The 26,481-nt window shown below is 39.9% G+C and overlaps 1 protein-coding gene across 3 annotated transcripts in view; it reads right to left on the reverse strand.

Moving 5' to 3' along the window:
* Positions 1 to 26,481, reverse strand: part of LOC147029286 (dual specificity calcium/calmodulin-dependent 3',5'-cyclic nucleotide phosphodiesterase 1A-like) — a 413,056-nt gene that overhangs the window by 381,706 nt on the left and 4,869 nt on the right. For all 3 annotated transcript variants that reach the window (XM_085872225.1, XM_085872224.1, XM_085872228.1), the window contains exons 2-3: positions 9,249 to 9,315; positions 8,644 to 8,820 (exon numbers count right to left, since the gene is read on the reverse strand). In XM_085872225.1, the coding sequence (XP_085728351.1) occupies positions 8,644 to 8,686 (43 nt within the window). In that variant the 5' untranslated portion in view covers positions 8,687 to 8,820; positions 9,249 to 9,315. The remainder of the gene's footprint in view (positions 1 to 8,643; positions 8,821 to 9,248; positions 9,316 to 26,481) is intronic.

The raw sequence follows: 26,481 nt of genomic DNA on the forward strand, positions 1-26,481 counted from the left end.
ACCCATGCTGACTGCCTTTAATAAGTTTGTATTTGTTTAAATGGTTTCTCCTCGAGTCCTTAATTCATGTCTCCAACACCTTCCCCACAAAAGAAGTCATACTAACAGGTCTATCGTTCCCCAATTCTTCTCTGGATCCTTTCTTAAATAGCGGTGTTACATTTGCTACTCTCCAATCCTCCTGACAATCCTCCAAACCTGTCCTGACTCCAGGGAACTATAGAAAATATCCGTTAGCATATCACTTACCTGCTCAGCCACCTCCATCAATACTCTCAGGTGCATATTATCTGGACCCGGAGCCTTATCTTCTCTTCGATTCCCGAGTTGTTCCTTTACTTCCTCCATTCCAACCTGGATCTTCTGTAAAAGCCCTTCCTCACCTCCTTGATAGATACTCTCAGCTATTGGCAATTCTCCTGACTTTTTATGCAAAAGTTGAAGAAAAATACCTGTTTAATAAGCCTACCATCTCACTTTCATCACTAACCACTCTTCCCATGCTATTCCTCAATGGGCCCACACTGGTCCTAACCTGTTCTTTTCCCCTGAAAAACAAAGATATGTAAAAATAAAAATAATAAAATTACCCCCGTGTTGGGGTGACGGTCATCTCTATAATGCTTTTTGCTATCATAATCAATGAACCGTTGCCAGATATCTCCTAAAATGACAGACTAGATGGGTTTTGAAAATGGCGACTTTCACAACTTTCGTGACCTCGTGACCTTGACACTGACCTCGAATCCGGGGAAAAAGATGTCGTTGGGTATCACTCATCGACCTCTACCCACATACCAAATTTCATCAAGATCGGAAGTAAAAAGTTTTCTTTGTACCGGGAGGTGTTTTTGACCATCTTCCAGGTTACGTGGCGGCCAAACGGGACGGAAAATCAAAAATCTGTCCAGTTAGATACAAGATAATATTTTTTACTATCATAATCAATAAACAGTTGCCGAATATCTTGTAGAATGGCAGACTAGATAGGTTTTGAAAATGGCGATTTTTATAACTTACGTGACCTCGTGACCTTGACCCTGACCTTGAACCTGGACAAAAGTTATATCGTTGTGCAACACTCGTCGACCTCTACCACATACTAAGTTTCATCAAGATCGGAAAGAAAAATTGTTGACGGACGGACGGATGGACATTTGGTCTGGCTTTATTAGGTCATCTCGGTAGAGATGACCTAAAAAGGCTAGCCATAGTGGGGTGGCTTAGCCCAAATATTCAAAATAATTGTGCATTTAGTGATAAAAGCACCAAATTTGGCACAAATGTACATTAATATGTTGCAAACATTTTCAGATATTGGGCCACTTGAAATTCTCTCTTTATGTCCGCCATATTGGATTTCAAAATGGCCGCCACTTGAAATCTACATTTGCTATTATCTCTGGACGTAATGAAGCTATTGACTTGATTCTGGTTTCTAAATGTATGTTTTTGGGGGCAAGGAATCCAATGGTACCATTTTCAAAATGAAAGGCCCAGTCAACAGGATCACAGGACACAAAACAAGAGCGAGCAATGTCGGCAGTTGTCTTTGCTGAACTTGTCCTCTACATTGAAGAAACCAGACAAGATGAGGAGACGGCACCAGTTTTCAGATTGGCTGACCTTGTCCAGCTCTATCAGTCCAGAACGGAACAGCTAGGAGTCCAGCTCGACACGAGAGTCCACTCCACACGACTGAAACAGAGACTGTTGGCTCAGTTTCCTGACATGCGGGCACACACCAAGGGTAGAGACATCCTGATGGCATTTGAAGAAGATGTCGGTGCTGCTCTTGCCAAAGCCTGCGAGCTGGACAGTGATAGTGATGCAGTCCATCATGCCCATGCTGCACAGATTGTTGAATTTCAACACACTGGAACCAACACTGGAGACGGCAAACAGCAGACACACGTCATCATGATCAGACGCCAAGTGTACAGGCCTCATTTGTGAAAGATGTTCGCTCTCTCGTCGGTGTCATAGAGGAGATGGGCAACCCATTTGAGGAGGAGAGTCAGGATGTAATCAAACTGGACACAAAGGAGATCACAGATCCTGCTGCTGTGAAGACCATGATGAATGCCAAGAGGATTGGCCTAGAGCAGTTCGAGGCTTTCACCAGAGAGTGTCTGTTGGACAGAACAAAGGCAGTGGACGCACCCATTCCTCGTAACAAGCTGAAGGTGTTCAGCACCTCCACTCCAAGAAGCCAGAGCATAGGTCAGCAACAACTCGCCTCCATCAAGAATGACCGTAAACTCTTCGCACGCCTGTACATTGGCTGCCAGCCGAGGGATGGAAACCTTAAGGATTTCTTTTGTCATGAGAATCAGGCATGTCCTCCTGCATTGTCCGATGGTGGAAGCCTCTGCACTGGTACCAAGAGTGATCTCCTCACATGCTTGGAAGAAGTCTCTGACGCAAAGACAGAGACTCCTGTCACGACCTGTATTGTGCTTGATGGAGCAGCCATCGTCCAGATGCTGAAGCCGGCTGCATCAAAGACCTTTGAAGAGTATGCACAACAGATCTTCATCCAATATATGTCCACGAAGCTGCAAACAGTGTCACGCCTGGATCTGGTCTGGGATACTTACCTTGCTGATTCACTGAAAGGTAGTACACGTGCAAAGCGGGGACAAGGTGTGCGGAGACGTGAGGTGGCTGCCGCAGCCATACCAGGAAGCTGGCAGAACTTCCTACGAGTGGACAGCAACAAGACCGAGCTGTTCAGGTTCCTCTCAGCAGCTCTCATGGAATGGTTTGACCAGGAGGACAAGCAACTCATCATTACTGATGGAGAGGAAGTGCTCAGCAAGCCACTACTGCCAGATCTGACCTCACTCGCCCCATGTAACCATGAAGAAGCTGACAGTCAGATGTTGCTGCATGCATCTCACACAGTCCAGCATGGACACCATGCAATACTCATCCGGACTGTAGACACCGATGTTGTGGTGCTGGCAGTGTCCCTGGCACAGGAGTTGCAACCAGAAGACAAACTGTGGCTGGCATTCGGAACAGGCCAGAGTTTCCGATACCTAGCAGCACACGAAATAGCAGCTGGATTGGGACGAGAGAAGGCTCGTGCACTGCCAATGTTCCACGCTCTAACTGGATGCGACACTGTGTCTAGTTTTCATAGACATGGCAAGAAGACTTCGTGGGCAGTCTGGACGGTACTGCCAGAACTCACTGAGGCGCTGCTGCTGCTGCTGTCCTCTGCACCTCGTGACATACCAGACGATGCAATGCGCATCATCGAGAGGTTCGTGATCCTGTTGTATGATCGAACCAGCAAATGCACAGACATTGACAAGGCCAGGAGGAAACTCTTCGCAAGGAAGAACAATGTGCAGCTCATCCCTCCAACGAAGGCAGCTCTGGAGGAACATGTCAAGAGGGCAGTGTATCAAGGTGGACATGTGTGGGGTCAGATACTGCTGCCAGCACCAGAGCTCCCTCCACCAACCAACTGGGGTTGGTCAAGGACTGGAGAAGGACAGTACACACCTTACTGGACCAGGCTAACTGAGGCAGCTCACAGCTGCATTGAGCTGGTTTCTTGCAAGTGCAAGAAAGGGCGTGTGAGGCGCTGCAAATGTAAAAAGGCTGCCCTTCAGTGCATAGCCCTCTGTGTGTGTGAAGGGGACTGTACATGACGATGAGTCAACAACATACATGTACTTGTGGTAATGCTGAACTTGTTAACATGACACTGTTTATGTACACGTATCTTCAGTACCGGTATATACCGAGCCTCAGATACCAGTACACCTAGCCTCAAATACTAGACCATGTAGCATGTCAGTATTATACCTAAGACATTTACAGAACTAAGACATTCTTTTCAAAGTATTGTGTTGAATCCAATATTTGCCAAGATAATTTCCAAATAAAATTATATAACAGACTGTGATAGATAATATTAAGTTGAAAATGGTACCATTGGATTCCTTGCCCCCAAAAACATACATTTAGAAACCAGAATCAAGTCAATAGCTGCATTACGTCCAGAGATAATAGCAAATGTAGATTTCAAGTGGCGGCCATTTTGAAATCCAATATGGCGGATATAAAGAGAGAATTTCAAGTGGCCCAATATCTGAAAATGTTCGCAACATATTAATGTACATTTGTGCCAAATTTGGTGCTTGTATCACAAAATGCACACCAGGTTTGCTATGCTGCTACACTACCAATATGTATGTGCAACTAAAATGGCCACCAGTCTCCCAGTCAGCCACCTTTGATCAGATTACAAAAAAAAGGCAAGTGCATGTGTATGTCATCATGTACTGTACTTTTGCCAAGATTGTACAAAATTTGACCATGCATGTCTGAGAAATTGTTGGGGACATATTTAAGTAACAAAATGGCCACCAGTCAGCCATCTTGGATCTATTCTCAAAAAGAAATGATGTGCATATGTAAGCCATTATTAATTATCAGTGTGCCAAGTTTGAATAGCATCGGTAAATGCATGTCTGAGAAATAGTTGAGGACGTGTTCAACATCGGGTTTTTTTAGATCCTCATGGAGGATCTCCAAGTCTTACTCACATTGTTGTTGTTCAACTTCTTCTTGTGGACTTTTTTGTTTCACAGCCTACAGTTTTCATCTAAACTTCCTGAAACTTGGCATATATACATAAAAATACCCTGCGCAGACAGTAACCATCTCCGATTTTGAAAATTTCTCCCAGAAAAAAAGTTATGACGTCAAAATATCTCCGCTAATGGAAATCGCCTAAAAAATTATCTCCAAAACTAGGCAAGCTTTTTGAATTCTGTTTGTGGGAATCGAACAGGGCATTAGCAGAGATGAATTAGCGCACATATGATATCACTATGATGTCATATCAATCTATATGACATCATTCCTATTTTTTGACATATTTTGTTTCACAACCCAGAGTTTTCATCGGATCTTCGTGAAACTTGCCATGTATATGCAGAAAGCCCACGTGCAGGCAGTAACCATCTCCGATTTTGGAAATTCTTCCTAGAAAAAAAGTTGACGTCATGATATCGCCACTAATGGAAATCGCCTATACCATTATCTCCGAAACTAGGCAAGCTGTTTGAATTTTGTTTGCGGGAATCAAGCATTAGCACAGATAATTTATCGCAAACCTGATACATCACAATGACGTCATATTCGTTTTTATGACGTCATCATTAAGAGGACGAGGATCTTAGCTCATTTGAGCTTGTTTACATTTAAAACAGCCTACAGTCGGTGGCCTCTTGGATCTGATCTCAAAAAAAAAGATGGGCATATGAAAGCCATCATTCATAATTTGTTTGCGAAGTTTAAACAACATTGGTAAATACATGTCCGAGAAATGGTTCAGGACGTGTTCAACATCGGGGGGGGGGGGGTTACACCTAAAATGGCCATCAGTCGACTATCTTGGATCTGATCTTGGAAAAAATAGTCGTGCATCTGTCGGCCATTATTCCTTATCTGTGTGCCAAGTTTGAACAACATTGGTAAACCCATGTCCAAGATGTGGTTGAGGAAGAGTTCAACACCAGGTTATATTTTTAACAACTAAAATCATCGCCAGTCGGCCATCTGGAATTTGACCTCAAAGAAAAATAGCAGGCAGATGTAAATCATCATTCATTATCTGTTTGCCAAGTTTGAACAACATTGGTAAATACCTGTCCGAGAAATGGTTGAGGACATGTTCAACATTGGGTTTTTACAACTAAAATGACTGCCAGTCAGACATATGGTCTTGAAAAAAAAAAGACGTGCATAAGTATAACATCATGTGTTGTTTTTGTTCCAAGTACGAATAAAATAGGTCCACACATGTCCAAGATATGGTTGCGGACGCACACACACAAACACACACACACGCGCACATGGAAATTGAGACCAAATCCATAAGCCCACCTTCACTCTTTCATTCCTCTTTTTTTTCCACCTTTGGAATAAACTCACTCACTCTATTCAATCCCATTCTTCCCTCCAGGCCTTCAGAACAGCTGTTCACCACCATCTCTTATCTTCCCCCATCCAAAACCTCAATCTTTTCTCGCCCCGTTAATCCACCCCAAACCCACTTTCTTCAAATTCCCTGCTTTCCTTCCTGAAAGTCCCTGTAATGTCCATCTTGTTTACCCCATGTTCCCCGCCCCATCCCTCTCCCTTCCACAGATCTCCTAATGTCTCTGATCCCCACTGTTTTGTCCTTCCCCCTCTGACCCCTCTTGTCTCATGCCCTCCTTGCTGTGCGGCCGATTTCCTTGAATCCCGATTTAGCACGACCCTGCTTTTTTCGCGATGACATTTTATGGACCTCAACGATCGCATTATAACAGGGCCACACTGTCGTTTATTATCATTATGAAGTATTATGTACTGTACAGCGTACATAATTGTACGTGCTATTTTTATACGACTGGCAGCGCTACGTCGGCTACATCACTCGGCGATAGGAATTTTTCAGCTACATTTTTTTTCTTTTTTTTTCATAGCTGTCAGATCCATCGTATATGCGATCCATCATTGCCCGGAACGTCGTTAAGTGGCGCATGACTATATACATATATATACACATATATATATACATATATATATATATATATATATATATACATACATATACATACATATACTTTTTTTTTATATACAGGTATATATTTTTCCATTTTTATAGAGAGCCACTTAGCGCATCCTGGAGCTGAATGTTAGTTCTATATATGTGTAAAGTTTCATCAAGATCGGTTCACTGGTCTCGGAGCTTATTCGTTACAAAAAAAACAGATGGACAGACAGAAGGACTGCCATTTATATAGTAGATATATTGTTGGGGAAATATATATATATGTATATATATATATATATATATATATATATATATATATATATATATATATATATATATATATATATATATATATATATATTGTTGCGGAAATGGCCCTTCGTGCGTTATCAAATATAGGATTAGCCCAGATCCCCCATTAAATGCATGTTTAGCCAGGTTGTTCGGTAAATGGACGCTACATGTGTGTCGGGAGGTGTAAGAGGCTGTTCATTGTTCGTACATTGGTGGTGGACCGAGAGGTTATTCTTCTTCGTTCCCCTCTCCGAAGGAGACACCGCCCAGTACTCTGGGAGGGGGAGGAGTCTGTCCGAATCGTAAAGGGTCGCGCCCCAAAAAGAAAGAGAAAATGAAACTGAGAGGCAAGCGAGCGCCGGGAAGACGGTGGTGACGGGAAGACGGCCACCACTGAATCCTTAAATATATATATATATATATATATATATATATATATATATATATATATATATATATATATATATATGTTGTTGTTCGTCTTTCGGCTGCTCCTGTTAGGGGTCGCCACAGCGGATCATCCGTTATGATCCGCATACTGATTTGGCATAGGTTTTACGCCGGATGCCCATCCTGACGCAACCCTGGTCACCTCTTACGACACAGGGATAAGGATTGGGTTTCGCCATGATTCCGGGCTGCCCTGCACCCTCTCATAGCACGGCCCAGCGCAGGGCTCCCGTCCTCAAGTGATTCTCCAACCCAAGCCTCCGAGTAGCCAGATTTCAGGCGCACGCCACAACGCCCGGATATATATATATATATATATATATATATATATATATATATATATATATATATATATATATATATATATATATATATATATATATGTACAGGGGGCTGCAAAAGTAGGTATACAGTAATGAAAACAAGTACAGTCCTTACTGTATACCTACTTTTGCAACCCCCTGTATATATTCGCAGGGGGGGGGGCGGTGTTATTCGGTGCTGTTCTCATCCTGCTGGCATTTTGGACAAAATGCTCACCATCGACCTGATGATCCCATCGAGTGTGAATATAGAAAACAAAGCACTGCGACCACACATAGTACTCAGATACAAAAAGGAAAAGAAGGCATTGCTAATTGAGGTTTCAATACCCAGCGATTTTTGATCTAAATAACGTAGAAATCAAGAAAATGACCAAATATCAAAACCTCAACAATGAAGTGAAAAGACCCTGGAAGCTTGTCATCCTGTGAGCACTTGATGAAAAGATCCTGTGAGCACTGAAATTGCACCTGTGATAATTGGAGTAACAGCAATGATAAAGAAGAACCTCACAAAGATCGAATAACCCACCCTGGGAACATCACTACAAACAAACTACAGTTGGAGGCTGTCCGGGGCTCAGTGACGATCCTAAAAAGACCCCTCAGAACAAAACTCTGAAAACAACACAACTTCACAACTTCGGCCATGAATCACAATCCTTCACTGAGACGAAGGTGGATACTTCGAGTCGTGGGAGGACTCCGTTCCACCTTCTGAAACCCGAATTATGGAGGTAACAATCTCACTCTCACACACACACACACACACACACACACACACACACACACACACACACACACACACACACACACACACACACACACACACACACACACACACACACACACACACACACCAAGGTTTTCATATCAGCAAGCATCGATGATAAAATGACTTTTGTAATTCAGTCTCCATAACCTGTTCATTAAGACAGCAGTACACAAAGCTATGTAATGTATATAACAATATTCTGGGAATAAACACTTTGGATTAATGGATTACCTCACCTGAAGTGGTTCCACGAGGATGAAAGTTGCGTGGCAATGGCATGGCAAGTTGACTTCTTTGGCACGAACAGAATTTCGGATTAAATTCACCAAACCCTCTCTTATGACTGGCTTAAGTGTTGTCGTCTTCTTATAGTGCCAAACCAACCGATATTGTGAACACGTTCTGTCAGGTAGCTGGAAGAAAATCCAATGAATTAGCTCACAGTAGCCGATCACTGTGATGAAACAATCCCCCACCTTTGGTTGCGCATTGAAAGCTACTTATGGCTGTTGTGGTTACTCTTTCACAACCTCACCACCAACAGTGCTCTCCTTCATGGACTTTCCCGTGGAGAGAACGGCAGAGCGGAGAAAACATTATTTTGCCAAGACAACTACACTCATGGGAGATGTGCCTTCATCCTTAGTCTCTGAACTCATTGCAACGCGGAACCAACTGCTGCAGAAGTTTCCTCATCAAAATTTACGACAAAATTAATGAACATTCAAAGCACATAGTCGACAACAAAATGAAATATTTAGCAATCACACAAAAGGAAAATGCAACTACAGTTGCTATGGCTTGAATTTTTTTCACTTCCCAGAAGATAAGAATCACTTACGTATTATACGTCATTGGCAAATCCCAAGAGTTTCTTCAACAAGACAGGTTCCATGAGACTGGAAATCCTAATATAGAGGTGTAAAAAAGGGGCAAAATGAGGATGTTTATAATGTATACAAACAAGACAGGTTCCATGAGACTGGAAATCCTAATATAGAGGTGTAAAAAAGGGGCAAAATGAGGATGTTTATAATGTATACAAACAAGACAGGTTCCATGAGACTGGAAATCCTAATATAGAGGTGTAAAAAAGGGGCAAAATGAGGATGTTTATAATGTATACAAACAAGACAGGTTCCATGAGACTGGAAATCCTAATATAGAGGTGTAAAAAAGGGGCAAAATGAGGATGTTTATAATGTATACAAACAAGACAGGTTCCATGAGACTGGAAATCCTAATATAGAGGTGTAAAAAAGGGGCAAAATGAGGATGTTTATAATGTATACAAACAAGACAGGTTCCATGAGAAGGGAAATCCTAATACAGAGGTGTAAAAAAGGGGAAAAATGAGGATGTTTATAATGTATACAAACAAGACAGGTTCCATGAGACTGGAAATCCTAATACAGAGGTGTAAAAAAGGGGCAAAATGAGGATGTTTATAATGTATACAAACAAGACAGGTTCCATGAGACTGGAAATCTGAATTCAGAGATGTAAAAAAAAGGGGCAAAATGAGGATGTTTAAAATGTATACAAACAAGACAGGTTCCATGAGACTGGAAATCCTAATATAGAGGTGTAAAAAAGGGGCAAAATGAGGATGTTTATAATGTATACAAACAAGACAGGTTCCATGAGAAGGGAAATCCTAATACAGAGGTGTAAAAAAGGGGCAAAATGAGGATGTTTATAATGTATACAAACAAGACAGGTTCCATGAGACTGGAAATCTGAATTCAGAGATGTAAAAAAAAGGGGCAAAATGAGGATGTTTAAAATGTATACAAACAAGACAGGTTCCATGAGACTGGAAATCCTAATATAGAGGTGTAAAAAAAGGGGCAAAATGAGGATGTTTAAAATGTATACAAACAAGACAGGTTCCATGAGACTGGAAATCCTAATATAGAGGTGTAAAAAAGGGGCAAAATGAGGATGTTTATAATGTATACAAACAAGACAGGTTCCATGAGACTGGAAATCCTAATATAGAGGTGTAAAAAAGGGGCAAAATGAGGATGTTTATAATGTATACAAACAAGACAGGTTCCATGAGACTGGAAATCCTAATATAGAGGTGTAAAAAAGGGGCAAAATGAGGATGTTTAAAATGTATACAAACAAGACAGGTTCCATGAGACTGGAAATCCTAATATAGAGGTGTAAAAAAGGGGCAAAATGAGGATGTTTATAATGTATACAAACAAGACAGGTTCCATGAGACTGGAAATCCTAATATAGAGGTGTAAAAAGGGGCAAAATGAGGATGTTTATAATGTATACAAACAAGACAGGTTCCATGAGACTGGAAATCCTAATATAGAGGTGTAAAAAAGGGGCAAAATGAGGATGTTTATAATGTATACAAACAAGACAGGTTCCATGAGACTGGAAATCTGAATTCAGAGATGTAAAAAAAAGGGGCAAAATGAGGATGTTTAAAATGTATACAAACAAGACAGGTTCCATGAGACTGGAAATCCTAATATAGAGGTGTAAAAAAGGGGCAAAATGAGGATGTTTATAATGTATACAAACAAGACAGGTTCCATGAGACTGGAAATCTGAATTCAGAGATGTAAAAAAAGGGGCAAAATGAGGTTGTTTATAATGTATACAAACAAGACAGGTTCCATGAGAAGGGAAATCCTAATACAGAGGTGTAAAAAAGGGGAAAAATGAGGATGTTTAAAATGTATACAACAAGACAGGTTCCATGAGAAGGGAAATCCTAATACAGAGGTGTAAAAAAGGGGAAAAATGAGGATGTTTAAAATGTATACAAACAAGACAGGTTCCATGAGACTGGAAATCTGAATACAGAGGTGTAAAAAAAGGGGCAAAATGAGGATGTTTATAATGTATACAAACAAGACAGGTTCCAAGAGACTGGAAACCTGAATACAGAGGTGTAAAAAAGGGGCAAAATGAGGATGTTTAAAATGTATACAAACAAGACAGGTTCCAAGAGACTGGAAACCTGAATACAGAGGTGTAAAAAAGGGGCAAAATGAGGATGTTTAAAATGTATACAAACAAGACAGGTTCCAAGAGACTGGAAACCTGAATACAGAGGTGTAAAAAAGGGGCAAAATGAGGATGTTTAAAATGTATACAAACAAGACAGGTTCCATAAGAAGGGAAATCCTAATACAGAGGTGTAAAAAGGGGCAAAATGAGGAATGCATACAGTGTGCATGAAAAAACAATAAAATTACATCATACGTTTATAAACATTATGTAAGTAAACAAAACTAGCACAAGTAAACATAGCAATATAAAATAATAACCATTCATTATAATCAATAGTACTGTGCAGTTATGTAGAGGATCCAAGATCATTGTGCACACTGTAACAATATCTACAATTATCATAGCTCAAGGTCCATGTCATCACATTTGAAAAATAGTATAACAGTACTGTCGGACCCCGACGTTCACGGTTCAGCAATTCGCGGACCCCGTGGATTCATTAAATGTGACTTGCTTCCTCATTTGTGGCCCTGTTATTTGCATATTCGTGGTTTTCCTGACCTGCTTCTACATTTGCGGCCCTGTGCTTCGCCTATTTGTGGCTTTTTTCATGTATTTGCAGTTTTTGTGGGCATTTTCGTGGATTTTCATAGGATTTTTGATTTTCCCTTATGAATCACGAACTTCTGGGAACCTATCTATCCCCCTCTTCCCCATTGAAACAATGCCCCACCATTCGCAGCATTTTTCAGGAACATATCCCCCGTGAATTTCGGGGTCTGACAGTATTATTAAAGACTAGCCAGGTGCAATCAAATCACTTAACAAAAGAAAATCGCATGTTGGGTTATTCAAGTGTTGACCTAAGTCTGATCAGGGAAAATAAAATTCCTTCTCTTGAACCGCTTCATCAGTATATGCAAAACCTCACACATATGATGAACTCGGCATGGGGAACATAGTGTTACGGTTGTGGAAATTCGCAAACCACCATTCAGGTCCCATAGGTGAGATATCTCTGTAAGTATATGTGTAGTTAGCCCCAAACCCGTTGTTTAGAGGGAATAAATGTGATTCATTCAGGCCGCGACGCTTTGAGATAGTCGTTTTTCTGTTCTATCTTTATTTTGAACCAACCGCCATCACACAACAACCACCAACCACAAAGCCGCTTCACAACAACAACAATGCCAACAGCCACGACCTTTACCTTCACAACTCGCTCCCACATCATCGCATCATGCCATTCCCAAACGCACCATGACCATCAAACCACCACCATAAACCCTCCACCACCCTCACCTCCCTCCTTCTACCGCCATTCCCGCACCATCTGTGAGCACCGAGCGTCGGGCTGTCCTGGGCTCGTACAAGATACGCACCGAGCCGCGAGTGCAAAATGCGGTCTTTCTGAGGAGAATTCAGATGAGGAATGCTACACACCCACTTCTGATCCGTCCAATCAGCAAGCGCGGGGCGGCTTGGCCCCGCCTCCAGGCGCGTCTGTGTGGAATCGAGATATGCAAATTCTAGGATCAGGGGAGATTCACGCCCCTTTTCCTCCGTCCAATGGGTGAGGGTGGCTCCGCCCCCGAGCTCATCCTGATCCGGAAATTTGCATATGGGTTCTCCTGCCGGCCTATAAAACGGCGAGCAGAAAAGCAGAGGAGAGTGGCAGAAAAGCGAAGAGAGTTTTGGGGCAGAGAGAAAGAAGAGTTGTTTCGCAAGAGTTGTTGTTGCGAGAAAGTCAAGTCGGGTTGGAGCGCGGAGTGGAGTCGGGAGGCGAGGGCTTCCAGGTGGTTTTCTGCAGTCGGCTGAGGAGAATTGGGGGAAGAGTCCGAGGAGCTCGGGTCCGAGGCAAGGAAGACGGCGGTCGGCGACGAGGTCGCGGTGGAATTGCTCGTCACGGGACCCAAGCAAGCCAGCTATACTCCTTCCCCAGAGCATCAACAATTCCCCCTTTCCCCCGCGCTGAGATAGTGCGAAAAGGGGGCCCCATTCCCACCCCACTCCAAGCGGTGCCAACGAAACCCGCAAAGGAACACGAAGTTGGGGCACCGCCGTGCTGCCACATTTGCGGCTCATCACGAAGACGTGGGTAGGACCCCCCCCCCCCGGTCTCGCGGGCCTGGCCGCTCCTCCAGGTCCCGCGCACACATTGGCCTACGGGCCCGTCTGCCCCCTTGCCTATGGGGGTGGCTTTCTTTTCCTTTGCTTTTGAGTAAATGTGTGTCGGCGCCGTCTGTGAAGTAAAACTGTTTAAGTGTTGCCGTGTGTCGGTCTTAGTCGGTAGTATCTCTGCGTCATTGTTTCTTTTGTAGCATTTGATATATGTGCATTCTGTTTGGCTGTAGATGTGTGCTCTCCGTGTGCCGCGGAATAAATGTGCATCATGTTGAACTGTTTTCCCGTTTCGCTTCATCATTTCTTTAATTGAATCTCCAGCTTGCTTCACGTAATGGGTTCGTCGTGGGCTTAATACGCCCGATAATTAATCGGAACCGTCGAGGCCGACGATAACACCGCTCGGTTATCCCGATAGCACGGAACGGATCGCTTAAGCGGCCCGTGTCCGGAGTCGACCTGTGGCGAGGTGCGATCGCCCGGTCTACCATCTGCGTGGGTACTTAGGTAGGTCGAGTTTGGCGAACAACCCTATCCCACGCGGGTGGCCGATTGACACGATCGTGGTGAGGCCGAAAGGCCCACCCGTGACTAGCTCCCGGCGTTAGTCCGAGAGGGTCACGACAGAATTGTCCGTCCGGTGGGCGACGTGCCGCGATTCGAGTCACGTGGCCGATCGCACGCCGGCGGGCGCGAATTCACAACAATATGTTGAAAATTTCAACGTCATCGGTCACATGGTCTGGCAGCAATGCTAGATTGAAGGTAAAACCTTTAAAAATACACTTCTCTCAAATCACTCAAGTAAAGGATGCAAAACTTAATATGTATGATCAACTACCCATGGGGAATTTAATTTGAAAAATGTAACGGCACCCTTCAGAGCGCACGCCTCCACCAGGCTGAACAGCATATGTTTTATAGCCCACTGAGAGGCCACATCTACATCCATACCTAAACCAAAATTGAATTGGTTTGTTCTTGTCAACTACTCAACTCAACCACCAAGTTTTGTCATAACTCATCCACAACTTTTTAAAATATCATTCTACATATCGTTTTTGGCCCCATCTCTCAATGGTGAAGAATCACTTGAAAAAATTTTAAATTCTCATATTCGGATCCAAATTCAGATTCAGATTCAAATCTTCACCAATGTTGAATTAATTCTTCCTTGTCACACACGCAAACTGTCCACCAAGTTTCATCTGAAACCATCTAAAACATTTTGAGGTTCCCATGCTTTATTTACTTATTCGTATACAGCCTGTGGCTGCTTGGCTGCATCATTTTCTCGGTGCTTGGCTATGCCAGTGATGCAATGCTCACCCCCCCCCCCCCATTACCAGTAAGCTGGTACTCATTTTGCAAACCCCAGAGGAATGACAGGCTGTCAACCCACCTGGTGTTAATTCAACGGATATACAGAGGGTTGAACTCAAGACCCTAATATCTTAAGGCAGCTACTTTAATTGCTAAGCCAACACCAGGTTTGAGATATCCCGCTCACAGACAAGCAAACAAACAAACAAACAAAGAAGAAAGATGTCATGCATAGCACGATACTTGCGAAATCCAATGAACCAACAGTTGACATGGAAACAGCAATTTTACATGATGTATTTTATAAAATTGGACCTATCAAGTGTTTTATATGATGGAATGCTGTGTAGAACAATTTGGTTGATACATTTTCTAATTGCCACCTAATAGGTGTTTGACATGTTTTGGATGTCATTGACCTTGACCTTTAACTAACTTTGACCAGATTTCATACACATACACTAAACATGTGTACAAATAAGCTGTGTAAGTTTCAATGTTGAATCTTGAAAAATTCCTGAGGATTGGTAATAATAAAATCACAAAAATATCCCATTTCATGACAATGGGGTGAAATTGGTGTCATGGACACCATTTTGTCTTTGCCACATGTGAAACTTTTTCCATGTCACGTGGGACTTTTCCCTATGCTAAAAAAAACAAGATAAGCAAAACCAGAAAAAAAAGAAAGAGAAATTTAATTAATTCGTTAATTAGATTTTGTACCCTCTGACCTTGGTATTGAGGTGGTTTACAAATGGGGGGCTTTTGATTATGACTGGTGAACCTCAAGTGTTATTGTGGAAGGTCCTCAGACAGAAGGTCTAATAATGTATTGTATCACTTATTAAAAGCTGATATTCAAAATATGGTTCAATATTTGACGATTGGAACTCATAGCCGAACTAATTATGTCGAAAACTGGAATGAAATTAGAAAACAAAGGGACAATACTCCTGGGTGCTCACCTGACAGCAGCTGGATAAGATAATCAGGGAAACACTGGGAGGCATAGATGACCCACAAAATATGTAACGGAGAAGAAAGTAAACACCTAAAGATTTTTTTTCCATGAACAAACTTCAGTACATCATGGGTGACGAAGGTTGTGATCAAGTTTCATCAAAATTGCGTGTGTGCTTTCGGAGAAGAAAGCAAATACATACAGTGCCGACAGAACGTCCACACCACCTTTCAAAATTTTCACCTTTTGTTGCTTTATACCCTGGAATTAAATTTCATTAAATCAAACTTTTTCCACATCATAACCCACAACTTCCAAGTGAAAAACAAATTCCACAAATTTCAGAAAATTTATGAAAAATACAAAACTAGAATATCTTGGTTGGATAAGTGTCTAACCCCCCCCCCCTCCCGACCCTCCCAAAAAATTAATACTACATTGAAGCACCTTTGACAGTAATTACAGCTGTGAGTGTTGGGATAGGTCTCCACCAACTTTGCACACCTTGATTGGGCAATATTTGCCCATTCTTCTGTACAAAACTGCTCAAGCTCAGGCAAGTTCCATGGGGAGCGTTGATGGACAGCAATCTTCAAGTCACACCACAGATTTTCGATTGGATTTCGGTCGGGGCTCTGACTGGGCCACTCAAGGACATTTATATTTTTGTTCCTTAGCCACTCCATTGTAGGTTTGGCTGTGTGCTTCGGGTCGTCGTCATACTGAAAGGTGAACTTCCATCTCAATTTCATCTTTCTTGCAGAGGGCAGCAGGTTTTTCTCCAAGATTTTTCTGTATTTTGCTCCATCCATTTTCTCTTCTATCCTGACAAGTGCCCCAGTCCTTACTGATGAGAAACATCCCCAAAACATGATGCTGCCACCACCATGCTTCACAGTAGGGATGGTGTTCTTTGGGTAATGTGCTGTCTTGGGTTTGTGCCAAATGTAACGTTTTCCATTTGGGCCAATAAGTTCCATCTTGGTTTCATTGGGACCACAAAAACTTTTGCTCTATCACCGGAGTGTTTTTTACATACCTAAAATGGGACTTAAGATGAGCTTTTTTGAGTAATGGCTTTCTTCTTGCCACCCTACCGTGCAGGCCAGACTTGTGGAGCACTTGGGATATTGTTGTCACATGCACACAGTGACCAGTCTTTGCCATAAAAGCATGCAGCTCTTTCAAAGTTGCCCTTGGCTCGTTGGTGGCCTCTCTGATGAGTCTCCTCCTTCCTTGGTCATCCAGTTTGGAGGGACGGCCTGATCTTGGCAGGGTCTTGGTAGTCCCATACGCCTTCCACTTCTTAATGATTGTCTTGACTGTGCTCCAACAGATATTCAAGGCCTTTTAAATATTTTTATACCCACCCCCTGATCTGTGCCTTTCCACAACTTTATCCCAGAGGTCTTTTGAAAGCTCCTTGGGGCTCATGATTGAGTCTTTGCTGTAAATGCACAACCCAGCAGAGGAAACCTACAGGAACAGCTGATGTTATTCTGGAATAATCAGAATCAGTACAAAGTAACACAAGTGGAGGCCAATTAACTAGGTGTGTGATTTTGAATGTGATTGGTTACAGCTGAGCTAATTTACAATTACTATTACAAGGGGGTGGATACCGATCCAACCAAGCTATTCTAGTTTTGTATTTTTAATCAATTTTATGAAATTTGTAGAATTTGTTTTTCCACTTGAAAGTTGTGGGTTATGATGTGTAAATAATGGTGGAAAAAGTCTAATTTAATGCAATTTAATTCCAGGCTATAAGGCAAAAATAATGAAAATTTTGATAGTACACATTCGATAGGCATTTTATTTTGGGCATATTTATTTTCTATAGGCAACCATAGAACACCTTACACACCAACTTTTTTTAATGTCATGAACAAAAGTTAGTACATCACAAGTGATGAAGGTGATGGTCAAGTTTCATCGGAATTGTGTGCATAGTTTCTGAGAAGAAAGCAAATACATATTGTCGTGTCCAGGGTGTTAAATTGTATTAATTATCCCACCCCCGACCCAGTTGTCGTGGACAGGGCGGTTAACACCGACCTGGACGGAGAGCCGAACGGTTTTATTTGGAGGTAACAACCGAGATTCCCTGGAGATTATGGCACGCACAGGATGGGAGGTGGCGAAGCACAAACCAGAGGTGTTCACCAGGACGGAAGCACGGAAGCATACTCGAACCCACAACGAACAGACAAACACAATAGATCTTACAAATGAAGGTTTAATGAACATAAATCAACGAGTAACAATGTAAATAAATCAAAGCATGATAATAAAATTAAATCAAAGCATGAGGGAATGAAATGTGAGGTAAACTAAAGCCCAATTTGAGACGTCCCCACACACATACAGAAACAGACAAGGGGAAAGACAAAACAAATGAAAATCCCCCCTCTATTCTGGCACTTAGCTGTGTGTCCAGAGATGGTCTTTTAGGAGCCTGGCAATCAAATCGCGTAGTCGCTGGGAGAGAAACTGCACCCAAAATGGCACCAAATCACTCTTTACGGTCACGTACGTGAGGTACTTCACACGGAGGGTATTCCTTCATTAAGGGACCGGAAACCGCCGTACAGTCTCTCTTCATGATCAAACTTGTCACACCGTTCCTCTCTAAGCCCCAGGTTCACACCAGATCAGCCCACAACAATGGCCTGCCTTCTTCCTCGATGGTAGAATGAGATAACGCCGAGTTATCGCTGACAGACGCATCTTCTTCTTCTCTCTCTCTCCTCATAAACGTACACGCTTTATGACTTAGGTGAACAGACAACAACCAGTGTCCTGTTGCAGCATGCGAACAAATTCACCCCAGCATGAACACGAGAATTGCGCAGCCTTCTTTAAAATGTCGAGGAGAAGCCAGAGCACCCAACGCCACATCAACCAATCAGAAGCCTCGGGGAATGGCTTGGTACGAAATCGGGAAGGCGGGGTTTTTTGCCTGCTCGGAAATGTTCGGCTCTGTTGTTGTCGTTTTTGTTTTACAAGAACATTATTCTTTCATTGCCGGCTTGTAAATGCAAAACATAGGAAAAGGTGACAGGGGCAAATCACATCTTGGGAGAAACTGGTCTTAAACCCTACCCAGTTAACAAAGCACCACCACTGTGTGATAATACGTAGCAATCTTAAGCTGACAGTTTCCCTACTTAAATTAGATAGAGATGTCTCCTGCTCATCCACGGACCATGATACACTATACAATCCTACCTTTTTATGAAATTCCTCCATCTACCCCACAAACATAACAATATTTTGGGGGACACCCCCTCTACACCATAGACTACCTGACACTCAGATTTTTTTTAATGCTGTGAACAATTTTTGGGATATCACTGGTGATGAAGGCTGTGGTGAAGTTTCACCAAAATTGTTTGTGTAGTTTTGGAGAAGGAAGCAAATACATATTTTGAGGGGCAACCCCCAATTATATTCCCTTAGACCCTGATTTTTCTCATGTCATGAACAAACTTCGAACATCATGGGTGATGAAGGTTGTGGTCAAGTTTCATTGAAATTATGTGTAGTTTCGCAGAGGAAAGAAAATACATATTTCGGGGCAATTCCCCCCCCCCTTTCACTCCCTTGGACCCTGATTTTTCTCATGTCATGAACAAACTTTGTAGCATCATGGGTGATGAAGGCTGTTATCAAGTTTCATCAGAATTGTGTGTGTCATTTCTGAAAAAAGAAAATCTCTTTAAGGTAGCAACCTCCCTGTCCCCCCCCCCCCACCGAAAACTCCCTCCGTTGACCACCTCAGACTCCAATTTTGTTTTTTTAATGCGGTGAACAAACTTTGGTACATCATGGATGATGAAGGCTGTGGTCAAGGTTCATTAGAATTGCATGATGTTCCAGAACGACGTTCCAGGTGAGCTAACCATCTCATGAGCTGCCCAGAACTACGTTGCAGATGAGCTAACCATCCCAAAAGCTCCCCAGAACTAGGTTCCAGGTGAGCTAAAAAGAAGGAAAGAGCAAATCTTTTTTCTAACACGATATAATTAAATAATAGGGTCTGCATGGAATGCCAGATAAAATGGCTCCAGAATGCATTTTTTCAATCTTTCAAAGGTAATTATTTAAGTCAGATTTGATTTTACACCATCAAGGTAAATCAGTAGGGATATTTTTGAATTCGGATTCTACTTTTATCACATGTACATTTGTAACCCAAACATACAACATGGAATCACAGTTTGTATACCAAGTGTGCGAAGATACAACCTCAGCTGACAAGAGGACCACGAAGTAACCACACTCGCCTCAAAGCTTTCTCCCCTGGGTTTGAGTCTTTACCCGATTATAAAATGTTATTCCAGATTTGAATCTCGACCCAGCGATAAAATGTTATTCCAGGTGTGAATTTTCACCCAGTTATAAAATGTTATTCTCGGTTTGAATTTTTACCCAGCTATAAAAATCTATTCCAGGTTTGAATCTTGACCCAGCGATAAAATCTTATTCTCGGTTTGAATCTTTACCCAGCTATAAAATGTTATTCCAGGTTTGAATCTTGACCCAGCTATAAAATCTTGTTATCGGTTTGAATCTTGACCCAGCTATAAAATGTTTTTCCAGGTTTGAATTTTACCCAGTTATAAAATGTTATTCTAGGTTTGAATCTTGACCCAGCAAAAAAATGTTATTCGAGGTTTGAATCTTGACCGAGCTATAAAATGTAATTCTATGCTTGAATCTTGACCCAGTTAAAAAATGTTATTCTAGGTTTGAATCTTGACCCAGAAATAAAATGTTATTCGAGGTTTGAATCTTGACGCAGTTATAAAATGTTATTCTGTGTTTGAATCTTGACCCAGCTATAAAATGTTGTTCTCGGTTTGAATCTTGACCCAGCCCTAAAATGTTATTCAATGTTGGAATCTTGACCCAGTTATAAAATGATATTCTTGGTTTGAATCTTGACCCCACTATAAAATGTTATTCCAGGTTTGAATCTTGACCCAGTTATAAAATCTTCTTCTCGGTTTGAATCTTGACCCAGCTATAAAATCTTATTCTAGGTTTGAATCTTGACCCAGCTATAAAGTGTTATTCTAGGTTTGAATCTTGACCCAGCTATAAAATCTTATTCAAGGTTTGAATCTTGACCCAGCAATAAAATCTTATTCTTGGATTGAATCTTGACCCAGCTATAAAATGTTATTCCAGGATTGAAACTTTAACCAGTTATAAAATGTTATTCCAGGTTTGAATCTTTACCCAGTTATAAAATGTTATTCGAGGTTTGAATATTTACCCAGTTATAAAATGTAATTCGATGTTTGAATCTTTACCCAGTTATACAATGCTATTCCAGATTTGAATCTCGACCCAGCGATAAAATGTTATTCCAGGTTTGAATCTTGACCCAGTTATAAAATGTCATTCAAGGTTTGAATCTTTACCCAGGTATAAAATATTATTCAAAGTTTGAATCTCGACCCAGCTATAAAATGTTATTCCAGATTGGAATGTTTACCCAGTTATAAAATGTTATTCCAGGTTTGAATCTTTACCCAGCGATAAAATGTTACTCCAGGTTTGAATCTTTACTTCGTGATAAAATGTTATTCTGGGTTTGAATCTTTATCCAGTTATAAAATGTTATTCTAAGTTTGAATCTTGACCCAGCTATAAAATCTTATTCTATGTTTGAATCTTGACCAAGTTATAAAATGATATTCTTGGTTTGAATCTTGACCCAGCAATAAAATGTTATTCAAGGTTTGAATCTTGACCCAGCTATAAAATGTTATTCTAGGTTTGAATCTTGACCCAGTTATAAAATGTAATTCCAGGTTTGAATCTTGACCCAGCTATAAAATCTTGTTCTCGGTTTGAATCTTGACCCAGCTATAAAATCTCATTCTCGGTTTGAATCTTGACCTAGCTATAAAATCTCATTCTAGGTTTGAAACTTGACCCAGCAACATAATCTTATTCTTGGTTTGAATCTTTACTCAGCTATAAAATATTATTCTCGGCTTGAATCTTGACCCAATTATAAAATGTTATTTGAGGTTTGAATCTTGAACCAGCAATAAAATGTTATTCTATGTTTGCATCTTGACCCAGTTATAAAATTATATTCTAGGTTTGAATCTTGACCCAGCTATAAAATGTTATTCCAGGTTTGAATCTTGAACCAGCTATAAAATGTTATTCCAGGTTTGAATCTTGACCCAAGTTATAAAATGTAATTCAAGGTTTGAAACTTGACCCAGCAACATAATCTTATTCTTGGTTTGAATCTTTACTCAGCTATAAAATATTATTCTCGGCTTGAATCTTGACCCAATTATAAAATGTTATTTGAGGTTTGAATATTTACCCAGTTATAAAATGTTATTCGATGTTTGAATCTTTACCCAGTTATAAAATGTTATTCCAGGTTTGAATCTTCACCCAGTTATACAATGTTATTCCAGATTTGAATCTCGACCCAGCGATAAAATGTTATTCCAGGTTTGAATCTTGACCCAGTTATAAAATGTTATTCAAGGTTTGAATCTTTACCCAGGAATAAAATATTATTCGAGGTTTGAATCTCGACCCAGCACTAAAATGTTATTCCAGATTGGAATCTTTACCCAGTTATAAAATGTTATTCCAGGTTTGAATCTTTACCCACTTATAAAATGTTATTCTCGGTTTGCATCTTGACCCAGTTATAAAATGATATTCTTGGTTTGAATCTTGACCCCACTATAAAATGTTATTCCAGGTTTGAATCTTGACCCAGTTATAAAATCTTCTTCTCGGTTTGAATCTTGACGCAGTTATAAAATCTTATTCTAGGTTTGAATCTTGACCCAGCTATAAAGTGTTATTCTAGGTTTGAATCTTGACCCAGCTATAAAATCTTATTCAAGGTTTGAATCTTGACCCAGCAATAAAATCTTATTCTTGGATTGAATCTTGACCCAGCTATAAAATGTTATTCCAGGATTGAAACTTTAACCAGTTATAAAATGTTATTCCAGGTTTGAATCTTTACCCAGTTATAAAATGTTATTCGAGGTTTGAATATTTACCCAGTTATAAAATGTAATTCGATGTTTGAATCTTTACCCAGTTATACAATGTTATTCCAGATTTGAATCTCGACCCAGCGATAAAATGTTATTCCAGGTTTGAATCTTGACCCAGTTATAAAATGTCATTCAAGGTTTGAATCTTTACCCAGGTATAAAATATTATTCAAAGTTTGAATCTCGACCCAGCTATAAAATGTTATTCCAGATTGGAATGTTTACCCAGTTATAAAATGTTATTCCAGGTTTGAATCTTTACCCAGCGATAAAATGTTACTCCAGGTTTGAATCTTTACTTCGTGATAAAATGTTATTCCAGGTTTGAATCTTGACCCAGCTATAAAATGTTATTCTAGGTTTGAATGTTGACCCAGTTATAAAATGTAATTCCAGGTTTGAATCTTGACCCAGCTATAAAATCTTGTTCTCGGTTTGAATCTTGACCCAGCTATAAAATCTCATTCTCGGTTTGAATCTTGACCTAGCTATAAAATCTCATTCTAGGTTTGAATCTTTACCCAGCTATAAAATGTTATTCCAGGTTTGAATCTTGACCCAGCGATAAAATCTCATTCTAGGTTTGAATCTTGACCCAGCTATAAAATGATATTCTCGGTTTGAATCTTTACCCAGCTATAAAATGTTATTCCAGGTTTGAATCTTGAACCAGCAATAAAATGTTATTCTATGTTTGCATCTTGACCCAGTTATAAAATTATATTCTAGGTTTGAATCTTGACCCAGCTATAAAATGTTATTCCAGGTTTGAATCTTGAACCAGCTATAAAATGTTATTCCAAGTTTGAATCTTGACCCAAGTTATAAAATGTAATTCAAGGTTTGAAACTTGACCCAGCAACATAATCTTATTCTTGGTTTGAATCTTTACTCAGCTATAAAATATTATTCTCGGCTTGAATCTTGACCCAATTATAAAATGTTATTTGAGGTTTGAATATTTACCCAGTTATAAAATGTTATTCGATGTTTGAATCTTTACCCAGTTATAAAATGTTATTCCAGGTTTGAATCTTCACCCAGTTATACAATGTTATTCCAGATTTGAATCTCGACCCAGCGATAAAATGTTATTCCAGGTTTGAATCTTGACCCAGTTATAAAATGTTATTCAAGGTTTGAATCTTTACCCAGGAATAAAATATTATTCGAGGTTTGAATCTCGACCCAGCACTAAAATGTTATTCCAGATTGGAATCTTTACCCAGTTATAAAATGTTATTCCAGGTTTGAATCTTTACCCACTTATAAAATGTTATTCTCGGTTTGCATCTTTACCCAGTTATAAAATGTTATTCCAGATTTGAATCTTTACTGAGTGATAAAATGTTATTCTGGGTTTGAATCTTGACCCAGTTATAAAATGTTATTCTCAGTTTGAATCTTGACCCAGCTATAAAATGTTATTCTATGTTTGAATCTTGACCCAGTTATAAAATGATATTCTTGTTTTGAATCTTGACCCAGCTATAAAATCTTGTTCTCGGTTTGAATCTTGACCCAGCTATAAAATGTTATTCTAGGTTTGAATCTTTACCCAGCTATAAAATCTTATTCTACGTCTGAATCTTGACCCAGTTATAAAATGTTATTCTCGGTTTGAATCTTGACCCAGTTATAAAATGTTATTCTCGGTTTGAATCTTGACCCAGCTATAAAATCTTGTTCTCGGTTTGAATCTTGACCCAGCTATAAAATGTTATTCCAGTTTTGAATCTTGACCAAGCGATAAAATCTTGTTCTCGGTTTGAATCTTGACCCAGCTATAAAATGTTTTTCCAGGTTTAAATTTTGACCCAGTTATAAAATGTTATTCTGGGTTTGAATCTTGACCCAGTTATAAAATCTTTGTCTTGGTTTGAATCTTGACCCAGTTATAAAATGTTATTCTATGTTTGAATCTTGACCAAGCTATAAAATGTTATTCTGGGTTTGAATCTTGACCCAGCTATAAAATGTCATTCTATGTTTGAATCTTGACCCAGTTATAAAATGTCGTTCTGTGTTTTTGAATCTTGACCCAGCTATAAAATGTTATTCTCAGTTTGAATCTTGACCCAGTTATAAAAGCTTATTCTAGGTTTGATTCTTGACCCAGTTATAAAATGTTATTCTCGGTTTGAATCTTGACCCAGCTATAAAATGTTATTCTCGGTTTGAATCTTGACCCAGTTATAAAATGTTATTCTTGGTTTGAATCTTGACCCAGCTATAAAATCATGTTCTCGGTTTGAATCTTGACCCAGCTATAAAATCTTATTCTAGGTTTGAATCTTTACCCAGCTATAAAATGTTATTCCAGGTTTGAATCTTGACCCAGCGATAAAATCTTGTTATCGGTTTGAATCTTGACCCAGCTATAAAATCTTATTCTAGGTTTGAATCTTGACCCAGCAATAAAATCTTATTCTAGGTTTGAATCTTTACCCAGCTCTGAAATGTTATTCTAGGTTTGAATCTTGACCTAGGTATAAAATGTTATTCTCGGCTTGAATCTTGACCCAGTTATAAAATGTTATTCCAGGTGTGAATCTTTACCCAGTTATAAAATGTTATTCCAGGTTTGAATCTTTACCCAGTTATAAAATGTTATTCTATGTTTGAATCTCGACACAGTTATAAAATGTTATTCTATGTTTGAATCTCGACACAGTTATAAAGTTTTATTCTCAGTTTGAATCTTGACCCAGCTATAAAATGTGATTCCAGGTTTGAATGTTGACCGAGTTATAAAATGTTATTCCAGGTTTGAATCTTTACCCAGTTATAAAATGTTATTCAAGGTTTGAAACTTGACCCAGCAACAAAATATTATTCTTGGTTTGAATCTTTACTCAGCTATAAAATATTATTCTCGGCTTGAATCTTGACCCAATTATAAAATGTTATTCGAGGTTTGAATATTTACCCAGTTATAAAATGTTATTCGATGTTTGAATCTTTACCCAGTTATAAAATGTTATTCCAGGTTTGAATCTTCACCCAGTTATACAATGTTATTCCAGATTTGAATCTCGACCCAGTGATAAAATGTTATTCCAGGTTTGAATCTTGACCCAGTTATAAAATGTTATTCAAGGTTTGAATCTTTACCCAGGTATAAAATATTATTCCCGGTTTGAATCTCGACCCAGCTATAAAATGTTATTCCAGATTGGAATCTTTACCCAGTTATAAAATGTTATTCCAGGTTTGAATCTTTACCCAGCGATAAAATGCTACTCCAGGTTTGAATCTTTACTTTGTGATAAAATGTTATTCTGATTTGAATCTTTACCCAGTTCTAAAATGTTATTCTAGGTTTGAATCTTGACCCAGCTATAAAATGTTATTCTATGTTTGAATCTTGACCCAGTTATAAAATGATATTCTTGGTTTGAATCTTGACCCAGCAATAAAATGTTATTCGAGGTTTGAATCTTGACCCAGCTATAAAATGTTATTCTAGGTTTGAATCTTGACCCAGTTATAAAATGTAATTCCAGGTTTGAATCTTGACCCAGCTATAAAATCTTGTTCTCGGTTTGAATCTTGACCCAGCTATAAAATGTTATTCTAGGTTTGAATCTTTACCCAGCTATAAAATGTTATTCCAGGTTTGA

This window comes from Eptatretus burgeri, chromosome 3 (genome assembly GCF_056783735.1).
Source record: "Eptatretus burgeri isolate ZD-2024b chromosome 3, Ebu_testis_v1, whole genome shotgun sequence".
NCBI lineage: Eukaryota > Metazoa > Chordata > Myxini > Myxiniformes > Myxinidae > Eptatretus > Eptatretus burgeri.